The sequence below is a fragment of the Myxocyprinus asiaticus genome, chromosome 3 (genome assembly GCF_019703515.2).
Source record: "Myxocyprinus asiaticus isolate MX2 ecotype Aquarium Trade chromosome 3, UBuf_Myxa_2, whole genome shotgun sequence".
NCBI classification, from domain to species: domain Eukaryota; kingdom Metazoa; phylum Chordata; class Actinopteri; order Cypriniformes; family Catostomidae; genus Myxocyprinus; species Myxocyprinus asiaticus.
Window position 1 is genome coordinate 51,319,976 of NC_059346.1, and position 15,106 is coordinate 51,335,081.

General features: G+C 37.8%; 1 protein-coding gene across 1 annotated transcript in view; it reads left to right on the forward strand.

Annotated features, from left to right (window-relative positions):
• The first annotated feature begins 5,894 nt into the window (after positions 1-5,894).
• Positions 5,895-15,106, forward strand: part of mcama (melanoma cell adhesion molecule a) — an 81,685-nt gene continuing 72,473 nt past the window's right edge. Inside the window, exon 1 of the mRNA XM_051659829.1 lies at positions 5,895-5,980. Coding sequence (XP_051515789.1) covers positions 5,899-5,980 — 82 coding nt within the window. The 5' untranslated portion in view covers positions 5,895-5,898. The remainder of the gene's footprint in view (positions 5,981-15,106) is intronic.

Genomic DNA, 15,106 nt, shown 5'->3' on the forward strand with positions numbered 1-15,106 from the left:
TTTAAATAAATATCCCAGTCCATAATAGTTGAGCTGAGTTGCATGACTTATTTTAAAGCTTAAAAAAGCACCCACATAAAAGTAGTTCATTCAAGTCATTTGATAGGTTTTCTCAAAATGTAACAAAAAATGTAAGTAATTTTTTTGTGTGAAACTCTTGATGGCTGTTGCGTGAGTACAATGAGAAAAGCTGGTTCAGAGTCGCATGTTCATGCAAGAACTTGTATTGTTTTTAGCGCTAAACAATGCAAGTGCTGGTGTAAACACGTAAGCCTCTCTGAACGAGCTTCTCTCATTGTGCTCATGAGCGTCAATGGACGTCAAGATTTTCACTGAAAAGTGACTTTTTAGGGATTCCCCCAGAAATGAAAATTCTCTCATAATTTTCTCACCTTCATGCCATCCCAGATGTGTATGATTAGCATTAGCAGTGCTGATTTAGGGCCATATAGCATGATTGTGAGTGTGATATTGCTTAAACAATATCACACAATATCTGTGTAGTCTCTCAAGTTTTTATGACATGAAATGTGTTTAAAAAAAAAAAAAAACACTTCAGGTCAACTTTTAAAAAGATTTCAGGTCAACAATCTAAATGGAGACGTGTAAAGTTATTTCTATGTTTAGTCTTAGAGGGAAGTAAAATGGTTGTGGACAAGACAAGAAAGCAGAGAGGAAGAGCAGAGAGAGAGAGAGAGAGAGAATCTGGATTCTGACTGAGTCAACATCAAAGCTTTACGGTTCTCTTTTTTTCTCTCTTTGGTCAAATATGATTTCCCTCAGCAGCCTCAAAGTGCACGTGTGTGTATAGCCCCTGTATAATACTGACCTGGATTTGGTTCGCTGCCAGCTTTTGTTCTAAATTCAGCTCAAGCGCACTCTCTGCCTGACATACAGATATTATGCGAACATATTTAAAAATGGAGCAACTTTCCCATTTTCATTTACACTGGCAGCCAAAAGTTTGGAATAATGTACAGATTTTGCTCTTATGGAAAGAAATTGGTACTTTTAGGGTGTGTTCACACTTGGCAGGTTTGGTTCGATTAAAACAAACTCTGGTGTGATTGCTCTGTTAGCGCGGTTCATTTGAACTAGTGCAGTTCATTTGAACTAGGTGCGCACCAAACAAGCGGACCGAGACCCCCTGAATAGTGGTTCTCGTTCCGCTTCCAAACGAACACCGGTGCGGTTCGATTGATATATGAACGCAGCATGGACCAAAGACATCTAAACGAACCAAAAACAGGAAGTAATTTGCCTTTAATACTGACCTCAAGCATACCTGGTTCTTCTCATCATAAGAGCTATGTTGCCCATTACAGTTCGGTACAGGCGTTGAACCGCCGTCAGCCGTCCTTGCAGCATATCTTCATTTGTGTGTGCAACGGAGGAATTCCTGGTGCTGTTTTGACTCCTTTACACATTTTATTAGCTCTTCGTTTGTTCTCAGCTGGTAAAAATACCACCATATACACAAATCCAACGAAGGCATTTAACCCAGCAGCCAGCATTGTTTTGGATGTTTGGCAAGTTCCGTCGCAAAATATACGTCATAAAAACTGTCCAATCAGGTTGTGACCGTATCCTTATGCCTTTTGTTTTGTATCGTTAGGTTCGGTGTTAAAAATGCCAGTGTGAACGCTAAGCGAACCGGGACTAAATGTATCATTTTCTTTTTAGATCTGGACCAAGAGAAACAAGAGAACCGATCTACAAGTGTGAACACACCCTTATTCACCAAAGTGGCATTCAACTGATCACAATGTATAGTCAGGATATTAATAACGTGACAAATTACTATTACAATTTGAAAAAAAAATTTCAGGACTTCTTAAACTACTTCAGAGTTCTCATCAAAACATCCTCCACATGCAGCAATGACAGCTTTGCAGATCCTTGGCATTCTAGCTGTCAGTTTGTCCAGATACTCAGGTGACATTTCGCCCCACACTTCCTGTAGCACTTGCCATAGATGTGTCTGTCTTGTCAGGCACTTCTTACTCACCTTACAGTCAATCTGATCCCACAAAAGCTCAATGGCGTTAAGATCCATAACACTCTTTTCCAATTATCTGTCGTCCAATGTCTGTTTCTTTGCCCACTCTAACTTTTACTTTTTGTTTTTGTTTTGTTTTTTGTTTTTCTAAAGTGGCTTTTTCTTTGCAATTCTTCCCATAAGGCCTGCACCCCTGAGTCTTCTCTTTACTGTTGTACATGAAACTGGTGTTGAGCAGGTAGAATTCAATGAAGCTGTCAGCTGAGGACATGTGAGGTGTCAGTTTCTCAAACTAGAGACTCTGATGTACTTATCCTCTTGTTTAGTTGTACATCTGACCTTCCACATCTCTTTTTGTCCTTGTTAGAGCCAGTTGTCCTTTGTCTTTGAAGACTGTTGTGTACACCTTTGTATGAAATCTTTAGTATTTTTTTGGCAGTTTCAAGCATTGTATAGACATGCCAGTCTATTGCATACTGTGGCAACTCAAAAACAAACACAAAGACAATGTTAAGCTTCATTTAACGAACCAAATATCTTTCAACAGTGTTTGATATAATGGCAAGTAATTTTCTAGTACCAAATTAGCAATTTATCATGATTACTCAAGGATAAGGTGTTAGAGTGATGGCTGCTGGAAATGGGGCCTGTCTAGATTTGATTAAAAAAAAATTTTTTCAAATAGTGATGGTGCTGTTTTTTACATCAGTAATGACCTGACTATACTTTGTAATCAGTTGAATGCCACTTTGGTGAATTACAGTACCAGTTTCCTTCCAAAACAGCAAAATTTGTACATTATTCCAAACTTTTGGCCACCAGTGTATATGAAATGTTACATTCTACACTGTAAAAAAGTGGTGACCTGCAGTTGTTTCCTTAAGGAGCAATTTCTAACCCTTAAAATTAGTTTTGTTAAGTATAACCTCCTGTATTCAGGTTGATTCAGCCATGTTCGATAATATTTTTGACTTTTATATAACCAGTAAATTTGGATGTTACTACATGAAGCACATTTTTAAGTTCTTATTTATTTCAGTGCACTGAAAATCAGTTTAACCACCAAGTTACCAGCTCTATATGTGTGTTTCTTCCATTCTTATTAAAGGTCTCTGTATTCTTGTCTTTGAAGCCCTCATTACTGACAGCCTCTACAGCAAGCCAAATCTGTTTACTTATATCATTCTCTTAATGAGTAACCCTAACACTAACCCAAACTATTCAGTATTATATGAACATGTGATGCAAAATGGCTCAGTATTGAGTAAAAGGCAAATACATTTATGAATGGCATAAGGCATGGCAAGACAGCTGGAGAGAAGTCTTTCTTACTATATGATTCCAGGAGTAACTTGTAACAGCTGACTTGCAAGGAAAATAACTTGCTGCAGATTGTATTTATTTAGTAAAGTGCAATTTGGTAAAAATATATCTGACAAATATTAAATGCAACAGTTAAGAAACAGAGAATTAGCTATAATCTTTTAGCTATGATTGTTCTGCATTCACTGTAAATCCATTATCAGACAGAACAAGCACAAACACCACAAAAATCATTAAGAAAACTTAATATCTCAGCTCTTTAGGTCCATACAGTGAATGGTGACCAAAACTTTGAAGCTCCAAAAAGTACATAAAGGCTACATAAAAGTAATCCATAAGACTCCAGTTGTTTAATCCATGTCTTCAGAAGCGAGCCAATCGATTCTGGGTGAGTATAGACCAAAATGTAACTTTTTCTCTACAAATCTTGACATCAGCAGTCTCCTTGGCGATCATGATTTCAAGCTCAACTACACTTCCTAGCACCATTTAGCACTATGCGCATGCGTCAAGCACTAGGAAGTGTAATCTAGCTTGAAATCATTATTGTGCCTAGAGATTGCAATGACAAGATGTACAGAGAAAAATAAATTACATTTAGGTCTTTTCTTACCCAAAACCATTTGGATCGCTTCAGAAGACATTGATTAAACCACTGGAGACTTATGTATTACTTTTATGCTGCCTTTATGTGCTTTTCGGAGCTTCAAAGGTCTGGTCACCATTCGCTTGCACTGTATGGACCTACAGAGCTGAAATATTCTTCCAAAAATCTCTGTTTGTGTTCAGCAGAAGAAAGAAAGTCATACATATCTGGGATGGCATGAGGGTGAGGAAATGATGAGAGAATTTTCATTTTTGGGTGAACTATCCCTTTAATGGTTTGTTTGCCTATTGTATAATTCTTGTACAGCCACTTATAATGATGGTAAATGTAGTTTTGTTGCAAATGCTCGTCGCTGCATAAACCAGCTAAATTAGTCTTACTTTCTGGCAAATTTGATCGCTTTTCTTCCTTAAGAGTACAAAAAATGCAGACAAACTAAACTGTACAGTCAAAATCCTCAAGTAAAACTGAATTATTACCAATAACCATTTTGATTCCACCATGATTCTTAAATTGACACGCCCCCAACTTGGATAGTCGGGGCTTGAAGAAAATTACTAGTTTTAAAATAATTAGTTTCCCACTCGTAATTACAACTTTGTGGTGTGCTTGTGTGCGCTTTAACTCTATACGATCATCTAATACGATCATTCCGACATGACATGACTTGAACGCACCAACGGTACAGGTGATATCCCTTGAGTTGTGAAAAAGAAGTACACTAAAGCATACTTTTTTTTTTTAAAGTAGGCTACTTATTATTAAAATAATACACTTTCAATGACCATATTTCAGTGTGTACAAAATGTACTGTTTCGGAACGATTTAATGCAAGTTCAGTGTTTTTATGTGATTTTTAATTAGTGTTTAAATGTATATTTGAGTGTTATTTGGACCCACTTTAGTAGCACTTAAGGACTGTATGTAATCTAAATCTTGAATGTACTTGCATATACTGTATACTCCAGTGCTACTTGTTTGAAGTTGAATTGCTACTAATACACACTTTAGTGCTACTAAATATGTGATTCAAAAACATAATCATGTATTTTTTTTTTATAATCTTGAATGTACATATTAAAACATGCACATACTGTATAGCAGTGAGTAAAACCATGGTACTTTGAGTTTGAGATCAGTGCACTGAATAATATACCATGGTATTTACATGTTACCCAAGAGTAATTTAAAGAAAACCGTGATATTACAAAAAACAACAACATGGCGTTACGATGGTACTATTTTGTTAGTGATGATATCACATAATCTATCTCAAGAAAACTTGAGTTTTGACTCTTTAAAAAGTGTTTCTTGGGGGGGCCTGGGTAACTCAGCGAGTATTGACACTGACTGCGAGTTCGAATCCAGGGCGTGCTGAGTGACTCCAGCCAGGTCTCCTAAGCAACCAAATTGGCCCGGTTGCTAGGGAGGGTAGAGTCACATGGGGTAACCTCCTCCTGGTCGCTATAATGTGGTACTCGCTCTCGGTGGGGCGCGTGGTGAGTTGTGCGTGGATGCTGCGGAGAATAGCTGAAGCCTCCACATGCGCTAGGTCTCTGCAGTAACGTGCTCAACAAGTCACGTGATAAGATGCGCGGACTGACGGTCTCAGACGCGAGGCAACTCGGATTCCTCCTCCGCCACCGGTATTGAGTCAAATCACTACGCCACCACGAGGGCTTAGAGCGCATTGGGAATTGGGTGTTCCAAATTGGGGAGAAAAGGGGAGTTAAAAAAAAGTGTTTCTTTAATAATAATAATAATAATGACATATTCAAGCAACCAAAGTACTTTATAATAAGATTTGGAGACAATTTATTAAATATCCCAAATATTTTCCCCTCTCTTGCTGGGACAGTAAGTCTCTCTCTCTCTCTCTCTCTCTCTCTCTCTCTCTCTCTCTCTCTCTCTCTCTCTCTCTCATCCAAACACTGCTGTGCTCCTTCAGTGCACTTCATTCAACGGCTGGATGGATAACTCCAGAAACATGGCTCTGACAAACACTTCACTTTTACTGTTGGTTCTTCAAATGTGCGCCACGGCTTGGCAAGGTGAGAGATTTTCACCTTATCTTTTCACGCGGTGGTGTTTTAAGTTGAATTTTGATTCTGTGAGAAACTTTTTCGGAGCAGCGGGTCTCGCGCTTTTGAATGGGATGCACGCGGACACGAATGTTTATGGATGCAGCAGTTATAATACGACAGTATTGTCTTTAAACTGCTCTGTTTAACACTTAAGTTTTCTCAGTAACTCTAATCAAATGTGTAACTCGTTTTCACCTTGCCTTTGTTCGCTCATTTAAAATGACTTAAGTTTGTCATCAAAACACCATGCACGTGAGAAAAGCTCATGAATACATTCACCATGTTTAATAGAGCAAAGAATGCATCAATGCAACAATGCAAGTGCTAGACACCAAATAATTCATAATTAGCCAATGTGTAGTTGCCTTTGGTTACACACAGTATTTCTGTGTCTGTTGTGGGACAGATCATGAGACTGTGGACTCAAATACAAGCTTTGTTGTGTCTCTGCTCAGATATAATCTGTGGAACTCTGTTTCAGGGCGCTCAGAAATGTGCAGATATGAGAGATTGAGAGATATGACAGCTTTTCACAATGAGCAAAATTCAGTAAATAAATCATATTGTATTATACTTCCTGTAGACCTAGATATATGATGTAAAAACACTGATCATGCTCTTTTCTGTGCAATATTCCCTTTATGTCTCATTCTGCTGTATGCTCTCATGTTATTGCACTATAGGTTTAGTACATGACCCAGACAACTAGTGAACTAACCCTTGTCCTGAAGGAACAGATGACAGACCCCCACTGTATAATCCTGTCCTTGTCCATCTATGTTTATCCCTTGTTGTGTTGTCCATCTAGTTTTTGTTTACTGCCAAGTGTGCACCCTTCCATTCACTTTTTATCCAATCATATAGGTTATCTCTCCACACCTCTCCTTACATTTTTCCCCAAATTGTCCAGCAGTGTCCTGTTATGCTGGCTCCTGCATTAAAGGGTCTTAACAAGTGCCTGTCTTTCCCTTCTGTTCAACTTGTGTTAATTAGGTCCCCTCTTCCCAGCAGATGAACCAAAGCTGTCTGTTCTGGGATTATTGACTGGACACCCTGTTAGATAACAGCCCCTATGATTAAGAGGGGTCACCTTGCTTCCTCTTTGTAGGGGGACATTGAGAGTGACATCCATCCTTACAAATTATAGTGACCATATGATGACGATGAAAGAATGTATGTTGAAAACTGGCTTTGATAATTGAGATAGTGGCACAAAATGTTCTGTATTTTGTTAATGATTCATAAATGTAAAAACAAAATTTTTTTTTTAGAAGAATGTGTGCATTTAATGGCTCAGAGACCAGCAGAGAAAAACAATGTTTGGAAAGTGTACTTTTTTGTAAATTGTGTCCAACGTTAGTCTTACAACTTTGTTTGTGTTAGACTTATTGCACTGTGAATTCGGTTTCTATAATTGATCTTACCGAAAATTCGAATCACTGCCCGAAGCTGGAAGTGTTGTTAAATGTATGGGCACGTGTGAGTTCCTGTTTGCGCCACAGAGGGGCGCCAAAAACGAGTTGTATTTTTAGTTTGAAACAATGAAATACAGTCAACAGGAATGCATATTTTAATAACTCCCTAACCCAAACCCCAACCCCAATGGAGTAAAAATAAAATTTTTGAGCAAAAATGCAACCTGTGATCGCGATTATAGTGCTAGAGTTCATGTGTTAATGCTTGAGTTGATGCTAAATGTACTTTTTACTTTTTTAAGCAGTTAGACTTACAATTTTTGAATAATGCTTGATAAAAGGGGCAACAATCCCTTAGATCCCAACCATATCTGGGAACCAGAACAGGGATCATAAAGATTTGTGGGCTCTTTTCACACCTAGCAACCACCATGAACACCCTAGCAACCACATAGCAATGCACTAACAGCCAGTCACAACACCTTAGCGACCGCATAGCAATGCCCAGGCAACCCCCATAAGACCCTCGCATTTTAAAACCGACTTTTACACTTTTCTTCATACAATGTACCATGCACGACCCAATAATAAAAGGACTAGCACCAGATCACATTGAAATATTTGAATTAATTTATCCAACTAACTGAAATAGAGGCTCTTGTCTTAGAGGTGAAGAACAATGAGAAACATCTCCATATCAAGGCCCTGCCAATCAAAAGAGAAAGCCAGAGCTTTGAGTAAAAAGTCCCAATATGTGGCATCCATCATAATGTAAATTTTTACCCCCACCCATACTCAATTCCTCAAATTCAAGATCATACCAGCTGCATTGGGTGCCAGCCACACAGATGCCATGCCTTAGACTTCCTGCTTCCCATAGCAGCTCATGACCCAGAGTGGAGAAGATACAATTGAGTGGCTGTTCCTGTTGTGGGGGGGGTGGGTGGGGGATTGGGGGGGTTGTATCCCTACAATCCTGGGTTCAGCCCCTGTCTATCACTCTTGACAGTGAATGTCATGTTAAAGCCTATGGGCTCATTGTTTTGGTGTCGCAGAAGGTGCAAATCAGTGGTGTACTGCATTGGTTTAATCTGTATTGTTATTATGATGTTCAGCCTCGGTGAGCAACAACGTGTGCATTAGATAAAGGTTAAGACCCTTTCATAATTGGTTTTAGGTTTTCATTATTTGACACTACTGTATGTGACAGTCTATTGCTATAATCCCAAATTCTTGCACAACTCTGTATAGTGGGTACAATGCAATATGAAATATCAGGGGCATTACTTTGGACTTTTATTACTTATGTAAATTGAATAATTTTTTAGATATGATGGTCTTCAGCTTCTGGTCTTAGGCTGACTGATGGGTAGATTAATCTTGAGTTTAAGAGTTAATCTCTCTAAACTCCGGTCTAATCCCATGACATTCAGCCTTTAATGACTCTTAACCAGCAGAGGGCAGCTGGAAATTAACTGGACAAAACCAAACATTTTAACTTCTGTTAATGATCGTAAACATGTATGCAGCAGTAACAAATTCCATAGCCCCTCATTCCATTTCATTACATGGCACATATTCACCAAGTTCAGTTTGTAGTGCACTGTCTTGTATAGTAATTTAAATGTGAATGTTGTGTAGGGCTTTACTGGTTGTTTAGATTAGTGTTACTATCACTACTAATACTATAGTTATTAATTAATATTTAAATTAATCAGTTGAATCTAACTCATTAAAACCTCATATGGGGCTCCAGTAAATGTAGTGTGCTACATTTAGGAGCAAGTTTGGTTATTAGCAATAATTAATAATTATCAAAGATAATTATTAATTATTAAAATCAATAGAACATTGATGAGAATCAATGTTAGCTTTTTTTAAATCCTTTAAATCAACAATTATCAAAGATAATCGTTAACTGTTAATGTCGATGAAACATTAATTAAAATTAACACTAGCTTATTGATCATTCAAATTCAACAATCATCAAAGATAATTATCAATTATCAAAAATCAATAGAATATTAATAAGGATTAACATTGACGGGGCACCACCCTGAAATCAGGGACTAATAACCAGATAGTAAAACGGTCTCAATATTGGATTTTTTTCTTAGGAAAATCGACATCCGAAGAATATCGATTTTCGGGAAAAAAAACAATGAATGAAGGTTTGAATCCGAGCACTGACATCCCGTCAGCATGACACAGGTGTATGCAAAACAAACCAAAACACTTCTTTCTGTAATATAACAAAGTTTTTTTATGCAGTAATATCAGTTAATAATTAATACAATGCAGTCAATAAACTTCCGACTTACAACTACAAACTAAACAGTGATATGATTAGATATGGAAATAAAAATAATTCTATAACACATAGGGTGTGTGTGTGACAGTGTGTGTGTGTGTAAGGAGGGACACACACAAAATAGCGGACGTGACTCTCGTGGAGAGTATGTCACGCGAGACTTCCGGCCAGGGAATATGACCGTGAATGGGGCGGAGATGGCGTCTGTTTTGCTGTATTGTGGTCCAACCAAATTGGATTGTTGTGCAATTTCACCCTCGCGGGTGTGTTGAGTCCTTGAAGTGCTTAAAGAGCTAAAATTGCTCTTTAAATACCTGGAAAATCGAGATTAAAATGGATCGTTTCCTCCGTGTAATGTGTGTCCATCAAAGATGAGACGACTCCACTGTCATTGAATAATGTGTCTTAATGTCCTTTCTGTTCTTTACAGTCAGATAAAAAAGTAAAAAGAAATATTAATTTAATCTCACACAGCATGGATGCGCTAAAGAAACCGAACGTTTCTGGTGAATTTTTGCTGAACCAGAACACTGTGAGGTGCTCGTTGAACTCTTAAAGTGACAGTACCTTTTTAGAGTTTCTGATACAAATTAATGTAAACTCAGTGTTATTACTTGTAAATTGTACACATTATTTCAAACAGTGAGAGCTCATATCATTATTACCATTTCATGATATAATATTAATTAATATAATGTAGAATATTTGTATTCTTACAAAGTTAAATTTTGATAATAATGATGACAAACAAATCATTAAAATATACACTTTCACATACTTTTTTCAAGACAGGATTTGTTCAGTTCTATTTCTTGTTCAGCACCTGATCAGCCTGAATGTACCTTATATGATAATTTCTTATAGAGAGAAGTATACTAGCAACTCTTATTATTTACACTTTAAGCATTTATATTGTGTATTAAAGAACTTTACCTCATAATGAGAAATTATAATGAGCATTTTGCTCAAATTTTTTTTCAGAAAATAAACATTTTCTGTAATATTTTGTCATTTAAGTGTTATTATATCGAATCGAGATTATATCGAATCGTGAACCTCATATCTTTAATCGAACCAAATCATGAGATAACCATATTGTCCCATCCCTTCTAGTCACCATTCACTTTCATTGAACCCTTTTCCATACAAAGAAAGGCAATAGTGACTGAGAACATTCTAACATTTATTGTGTTCCACAGAAGAAAGAAAGTCATATTATCTTGGAACTACATGAGGGTGGTTAAATCATGGCAAAGATTTCATTTTTGGGTGAACTATCCCTTTAAGCTTGCCCATCATAAGAAGAATGGCCATTCCTGTCTCAGATTCTCAAAAGAAAGCTTCCGTCATGTGTCTTTTTAGTAAAGATCTGTATTAATTTCAAACTCATGCAAATAGGATGGAAATACATAAAAAGTACATATTTTAGATAAATGACAAAAGTACATTTTTTAATATTAAGGTTGTAGTGAAAAAGAACATTTGTGCAATAGGCATGTACTTTATATCAAGTGCTGGAACGTCAGGCATTTACCATGGGCAGTGGTGACTGGTGACCCTTTCATTCATAATGAGATATAAAAAAGGCCTATTCATTCTCTCAAATCTTTGAGGAGCCTCTCTGATCAGTCAATTAAGAACTGCATTGAGGTCAACCATACACTGCTAAGCACAAGACATATATCACCTGCCAGGTATTTTGATCACATCCCTAAAGTCATGTTACCTGGACCTGATCCTGTGCTAAAAATTCGATAGTGATGAGTTGAGACACAGGCTTGGCGACAGCACCGTGGGCCATACGTTTAAGTCGCCTGCTTAAAACTCAACCAAAACAATGGCTTTGAATTCCTCAGCTAAATGCCCCCATATCCATTGGAGGAAGCAGACTGGGGGATGGTAGCTGGAGGTGTGTGTGTCTGAGGTCCACAGGTGGGTTTTGTATGTTTAGGTCTTTATCTGATGAGTGTGATCTTATCAAAGCCTTTTGTGACTTCACCAATTGTGTCTTTGAATGGAGGTGGCTCTGTGTTTGTCAGTCTTTGTTATCTAGTCTAATCTGAGCTGCATTTGAAAAGATGGATACCTTTAAAGCACTGAATGTTTTCAAGAATATAGAACACATTGTCTTGCCACAGTGTGATGGATTCCAGACCAAAATATTCTGGTCTTAATGTCGACAATTTCTGTTGGCATTTTACATTTTAATTCTGGTCTGGGAGATGTGTCAAACTTGCTGTGGCCATGGGCAGGCAAGGGCTCTAAGAGCTTCCAACCAGTGCTTATTATGTTATTTCATTCCAGAATGAATGTAGATTCATGCCACAACCTGCCTTTAGTAGCACATTAAGCATTTAAAGTTTAGATCTGACTAAGGAATACATTTAAGTCGTGGGCTTACGTGTGCTATAGTGACTACTTGTTTATCGAAGTCAGATGTGACTGACCATATTAATGAAGTGTGAGAATGAATAACAATCATCCAAATGCATCGAAGGGGGTGAAGAATTTACAGTGGATGGATGCCAGCTCCTTCTGCCACTCTCCCTCACTTTCTCACTGACAAAATTGGTTAATTTTAGAAAGCTGTAAAAGAAATGCTAAATTAGGTTTGTCACACTTAAATTGTGCCAGGCTATTTAATGACAAAAATGCAGCTAAACTTAAAGGTATAGTTCAGCCAAAAATGAAAATTGTGCCATCATTTACTGTTTTAAAACGAATGACTTTCTTTCTTCCGGAGATATTTTGAATAGAATTTCCAATGAAAGAATATCGTGAACAGGGACTGTACTGTACAGATGAACAGTTTAAGTCATTATTCACTGAAAATCTTGTCCTCGGCTCTGCCGTATCACTCAAATCTCATTTGCACTTGCGCATATTCAAAAAGTGTGAATGAGTTTTTTGAGCTATAGTGGAGGGAAAGACGATTAACAATGATTATAACTTAAATTCAGTGTGTTTGTAACTCTAAGCTATTGTATTTGGAATATAGCAGAATATAGTATTGTATAGACTACTTTTATGGGCCCTTTTTGGATATTGACAGCCCCTGGTCACTATATTCTTTTGTAGGGCTGCATATTGACACAGATTTCTCAATTAGATTCGATTCCGATTCACAAGCTCTCGATTCGATTCAATAGGGGTATATTTCAGTTATAATGTCCCTTTTGCTGACATATGAAAGAAATTCTCTCCCAGCTAATGCTGTTAATTATACAAGGGACCTTCTAACTAGGTACATTACAAAAATGTAAATGTTACCAATTATGTTTTATTAGTTTTTCATCATTTTGGTCACATTTTAACTTTCAAAAAGAAACAAATCCATGTATTCAATCAATAAATATGATAATATATTGAATATATTATATTTTGTTACATGTTTATTGTTTAATAACATAATTTGTACTATTTACAGGTATTTACATTGATTTGTTGAACACGTGTTAAAAATCTGCACTGTCTCTTTAAGAAAGACATTTCTGTAAACAGAGTCTTTAAATGAGCGCATGTTAACGAGAGAGGACTCGAATGGCTGTATCTCATCTGTCCTATGTGTGATTAGAATTAAATGGTTCTTTTTTGTTGTTTTTGATCAACAACTGACTGTAGAGAACTGAAAGGGTATTAAAAGAGACATTATTCAATGACAAATGGGTTGCATGGATCTCTTCTTTGGACACACATCACACGGAACAACTTTTACTCTCAACACGCAGTGAAAGGATCTCGATGCTGAATACTCCACCACAATACTACACAATTACTGCTGAGTGAAATGTAAACATTTACCTGCCAGTTGCCAATATACAAGTCCTATAACGTGAAATTTGGTTGCTAATGTGAGCGATTTCCTGTCATTGTAGTAGAGGGTTGCTCATAGAATAAAAGATCGATCTTGTGATTTAAGAATCGATATCGAGATCGTTCATATGAAGATTGCGATGCATCGGACAGTACAGGGCAATGTTCCACACTTATACCATTAATTCAAAATAATCACGTTTTAGATAAGTAGCAATTTTATGCTTCACGCAACGGCGTTACAGATGCAACCGTGGCCAGTTTTGCTAATGCCATTAAAATAAATGGGAAATAGGATGTACTGATAAAATCCTTAATTTTGCGGACCATGTCCCTTGTGATTCTTTAGCTTTATCTTATTATTATTCTCCAAGCTTATAACCAGCTTAGCGCACTCTTCCAAAATGCAATATCCAAATGGTTGAATATGGCCTGTCATTTTTGGTGAATCCCATCTGTGGGGCACATCACTGGCCAGGAACTGATCTAGGATCTGGCAGAAATCCTCACAATGCGAGTCGGATTCTGGAAGTCCTTAGCTAATGTCTTCTCCAAAATCTCCCTCTATATCACTGCCTCTCATTCCCTCCCCCCAAATCTGTCTGTCTTTGTCACTTTTCGTCTCTGTCTCTCTGTAGCTAACTCATTTTGGTGAGGCAGATGTGCATGAGTTTTTCTGGAAGTGAGTTTTGCGATGCGTGTGCATTTATGTGAGTTAGTACATTGCTCATGTTACAGAAATTATACTCCACAATAGTAGCACCTCCAGTATTTCTGTCTGCCCCCATCCCCCACAGTCGTAGACGCCTCCTCCCACATGCATCTCCCTCATGTTCATATGCCCTTCACTCAGTCTTGGCTACAAGCCCATTCAGATGGAGCCATGGGCTTCAGGCCCTTTATGTGTTTTACTTACTCCAAAATCTTTATTGATTTTTGCAGACATTCCTGCAGTTGCTGTCTTTGTTTTTCAAGGTAGTTGCAAGGCAGTTCTCTGTGGTCAAGTTCGGCGAATAGTTTGGATGAAGAGCCTCAATTCTAGTGCATAAAAATGGCTTAGGTCCCTCAATCTATGGGTACCATATGGTGATAATTATTTAAAGTTAAAGTGTGTATTTTATGTGCCACTGGCAACATCAGGCAAAATTGCAAAAATAACGACCAAGCACAGTAGCCCACAGTGGCCACGAAGTACTGTTATTTTCTGTCTTGTTTTCTCATGATCTTGACATAACAAAAGTTACAAATTATATCAACTTTTTCTTGAGTGTAAGGGGGTTCAGTGGAAAGGAGGAGGCGAGAACCGGCTTGACAATTTAAATAATAATTTAATAAACAACTTAAACACACAACCAAAAACCACACAGTACAGCTGTCTGTCATTCTCTCTCTCTCGAACTGTCGTCCCCGGCCGCCTTTATCCCTCGCGCGCCCCATCAGGCTGATTGGGGACCAGGTGTGTCTCATTCCAGCCCGGCCCCGCCCTCCTCGGCTCTACACTCCTCCCGGTGTTGCCTCAGGGGAGCCCCCAGCATGACGTACATCCCCCACCCT